This window comes from Corvus brachyrhynchos, unplaced genomic scaffold, assembly GCF_000691975.1.
Source record: "Corvus brachyrhynchos isolate BGI_N302 unplaced genomic scaffold, ASM69197v1 scaffold60, whole genome shotgun sequence".
Taxonomy (NCBI): domain Eukaryota; kingdom Metazoa; phylum Chordata; class Aves; order Passeriformes; family Corvidae; genus Corvus; species Corvus brachyrhynchos.
In genome coordinates, this window is record NW_008236767.1 from 1,019,274 (window position 1) to 1,019,728 (window position 455).

A 455-nucleotide genomic window follows, 5' to 3' on the forward strand; every position below is an offset into this window, starting at 1 on the left:
CGCGCGCGGTCGTGCTCCAGCCAGAGCACGGACATCTGGAAAAGAGCCAGCTCCGACTCGACGGGGGGGGGCAGCGAGTCGAGGAGGGCGCGCATCTCCTCGAAGTTGAGCAGCAGCACGTCCTCCACCAGGTACTTGTTGGCCAGCTTCTTGGTCTCCTCCAGGCCGTGCAGGGCGGCGATCTTGCACACCTGCTTGTAGTTCTGCACCGAGATCTGGTCGTTGAGGAACTGCACGCACAGCTTGGTGACCTGCGGGATGTGCAGGATCTTGCTGACCGACAGCACCTCCTCCACCCTTTCCAGCGAGAGGGTCACGTTGGCCGTGTACAGGTACTCCAGCACCAGCCGCAGCCCGATGGACGAGCAGCCCTGCAGCACCAGGTTGTTGATGGCCCGCGGGCTGGCCAGCAGCTTGTCCTCCGGGGCGGGGGGTGGGGGGCGGGGGTCCCCCTC

The 455-nt window shown here is 65.9% G+C and overlaps 1 protein-coding gene across 1 annotated transcript in view; it reads right to left on the bottom strand.

Annotated features, from left to right (window-relative positions):
* KLHL14 (kelch like family member 14) overlaps positions 1-452 on the bottom strand; it is a gene marked incomplete at its 5' end in the record, with an annotated part of 59,191 nt that extends 58,739 nt beyond the window's left edge. The window contains one exon of the mRNA XM_017727396.1: positions 4-452. Within this exon, the coding sequence (XP_017582885.1) occupies positions 4-452 (449 nt within the window). The remainder of the gene's footprint in view (positions 1-3) is intronic.
* Between the last annotated feature and the right edge of the window lie 3 nt (positions 453-455).